The 3,164-nt window shown below is 47.8% G+C and overlaps 1 protein-coding gene across 1 annotated transcript; it reads right to left on the reverse strand.

Annotated features, from left to right (window-relative positions):
• Nucleotides 1-391: 391 nt before the first annotated feature.
• On the reverse strand, nucleotides 392-670 carry LOC105725313 (large ribosomal subunit protein eL43-like). Its single transcript, XM_012464296.2, has one exon. It carries the CDS (start codon nucleotides 668-670, stop codon nucleotides 392-394), a length of 279 nt encoding a protein of 92 aa, XP_012319719.1.
• Nucleotides 671-3,164: the final 2,494 nt, after the last annotated feature.

Consider the following 3,164-nt stretch of genomic DNA (forward strand, 5'->3'; position numbering starts at 1 on the left):
CATTGGCTAATTTATTTATTTATTTTTGTTAGAGAAATTAAGCCATTTACTATAGGCCAGTGATATCTCAAAGAGACATCTACTATTGGTCTTTCTTTTTTTTTTTTTTTGAGATACAGTTTCGCTTGTTACCCAGGCTGGAGTGCAATGGCGTGATATCGGCTCACCGCAACCTCCGCCTCCTGGGTTCAGGCAATTCTCCTGCCTCAGCCTCCTGAGTAGCTGGGATTACAGGCACGCGCCACCATGCCCAGCTAATTTTTTGTATTTTTAGTAGAGACGAGGTTTCACCATGTTGACCGGGATGGTCTTGATCTCTTGACCTCGTGATCCACCCGCCTCAGCCTCCCAAAGTGCTGGGATTACAGGCGTAAGCCACTGCGCCCGGCTACTATTGATCTTTCAATTCCTTCAGTCTTCTGATGGTGGACTTTACCACGACAGTGGAAGTGGTATTGTACGTCCAGGCACCGCCAGCCACTGTCTTCATACTGGAACCACAGTGCCAGATCCCCACAGCTCGTCTCTTCATCTTGGTTTTGCCACAGAAAGAGCAAGTGTACTTCAGGTGCTGGCTGATTTCAATTTTCTTCACCATTTTCCAGAGGGAGGCCCCATAGTGGGTCCCATATTTGCCTACGATCCCGACTTTCTTGGTACGTTTGGCCATGTCTCCGCGAACTAGGTCCTACCCAGAGAGGAAGCACATTGGCTAATTTATTTACCGGAGTCCAAGAATTGGGCCCTCACCTGATTTTGTCTGATTTTTGTATGGTTTTCTTTGATTAGTACATAAAATAAGAATGCCAATTGTTTAGTTTATGAGCAGAAAAAAAATGTCAACCACAAAAAAAAGTCTTAACCACTCACCCTGCACTTTCACCTAAAACTGGAAAACTCAGCCTAACTGAAATCTTTGTTTCCTCTTTCTACAGAGGAAGAAAAACATATTCTAAGGTTATGTGGACCTGAATCTTTGCACTAAGTGATAACAGGAACATTGTTTGGGGAAGCTCAGGTTCCTTGCAAGGAATGGTCAGATGACTTTAAAGCTTTAAGGAGATCAAGCTTTACAGCCAGACTCAGCCATCTTCACAGCACGGATGGCCTTGCCCATCTTTTTTTTTTTTTTTTTTTGAGACAGAGTCTCACTCTGTCACCCAGGCTGGAGTGCAATGGCATGATCTTGGCTCACTGCAACCTCTGCCTCCCAGGTTCAAGTGATTCTCCTGCCTCAGCCTCCCAAGTAGCTGGGATTACAGGTGCCCACCACTACGCCCAGCTAATTTTTTGTATTTTTAGTAGAGATGGGGTTTCATCATGTTAGTCAAGCTGGTCTCAAACTCCTGACCTCAGGTGATCCACCTACCTCATCCTCCCAAAGTGCTGGGATTACTGGCATGAGTCACCGCACCAGGCCGGCCTTGCCCATCTTATGGGGTGCTAATATTCCAAGCCTGCTGGTCAAAGTTCTCTCTCTCTCTCTCTTTTTTTTTCCTGCAGAGTCTCGCTCTGCCACCCAGGCTGTAGTGCAATGGCAAGATCTCGGCTCACTGCAACTTTTGCCTCCCGAGTTCAAGCCATTCTCCTGCCTCAGCCTCCCAAATAGCTGCGACTACAGGTGTATGCTGTCATGCCCGGTTAATTTTTTGTATTTTTTAGTAGAGATGGGGTTTCACCATGTTGCCCAGGCTGGTTTCGAACTCCTGAGCTCAGGCAATCTGCCTGCCTCAGCCTCCCAAAGTGCTAGGATTACAGGCGTGAGCCACCGCGCCCGCTCTGGATAGTATTCTATAAGCACTGTTGCCTGGAGCTCTATAACCACACCTTTTCCCCAGCCTTTGACCCTGCATTTATTTTTTTATTTTTATTTTTATTTATTTATTTATTTTGAGATGGAGTCTTGCTCTGTCACCAGGCTGGAGTGCAGTGGCACAATCTCGGCTCACTGCAACTTTCATCTCCCAGATTCAAGCGATGCTTCTGCATCAGCCTCCTGAGTAGCTGGGACCACAGGTGCATGCCACCACGCCCGGCTAATTCTTTTGTATTTTTGGTAGAGACGGGGTTTCACCATGTTGGCCAGGATAGTCTCGATCTCTTGACCTTGTAATCTGCCTGCCTCGGCCTCCCAAAGTGTTGGGATTATAGGCGTGAGCCACCTGCCCGGCCTGACCCTGCATTTAAAGGATGCTTTGCAATTTTCATCTGCATGGGAATCACCTGGGTATCTTGCTAAATGCAGATTCTGATGCTGTGGATCTGGGTGGGGCCTGAGAGCCTGCTTTATTTTTGTTTTTAGAGACAGGGTCTAGCTCTTTTGCCCATGCTGGGGTACAGTAGCGCAATCATAGCTCACTGCAGCCTTGAACTCCTGTGCTGAAGTGATCTTCTTGCCTCGGCCTCTTGAGAAACTAGGACTACAGGTGGATACCACCACACCTGGCATTTTTTTTGTTTGTTTGTTTTGTAGAGACGGAGTCTCGCTATTTTGCTGAAGCTGGTCTGGAACTCTTGTCCTGAAGCAGTGCTCCCACCTTGGCCTCCTAAAGTGTTGGGATTATAGGTGTGAGCCACCACACCCAGCGAGAGCCTGCATTCTACATATGCCCCAGCAGATGCCAAAATGTGTTCAAGCAACATGCAGTGGATCTTCTGGAGCTGCTGAGTCTCTTTAAAACAAGGTCTCTTCTCATCTTTGCTCTAATCTCCATGAGGTGGTTGTTTTACAATTTATTAGGGTGGTGCAAAAGTAATGGTGGTTTTTGCTACTGCTTTTACTTTTTTTTTTTTTTAGAGACGGGGTCTCGCTATGTTGCCCAGGCTGGAGTGCAGTGGCTATTCACAGGCGCGATCCCACTACTGATCAGCACGGGAGTTTTGACCTGCTCTGTTTCCAACCTGGGCCGGTTCACCCCTCCTTAGGCAACCTGGTGGTCCCCTGTTCCCGGGAGGTCACCATATTGATGCTGAATTTAGTGTGGACACCCGATGGGCACAGCGCACTACAGCCCAGAACTCCTGGGCTCAAGCGATCCTCCCACCTCAGCTTCCCGAGTAGCTGGGACTACCGGCGTGCACCACTACGCACAGCTAATTTTTGTATTTTTGGTAGAGTCGGGGTTTCACCATGTTGGCCAGGATGGTCTCTATCTCTTGACCTT

This window comes from Aotus nancymaae, unplaced genomic scaffold (assembly GCF_030222135.1).
Source record: "Aotus nancymaae isolate 86718 unplaced genomic scaffold, 86718_ANA_hifiasm-v0.15.2.pri h1tg000040l, whole genome shotgun sequence".
NCBI lineage: Eukaryota > Metazoa > Chordata > Mammalia > Primates > Aotidae > Aotus > Aotus nancymaae.

What these genes read in the sequence shown, in the direction of transcription:
- LOC105725313 (XM_012464296.2), bottom strand. Translation starts at nt 670, where the DNA reads ATGGCCAAACGTACCAAGAAAGTCGGGATCGTAGGCAAATATGGGACC.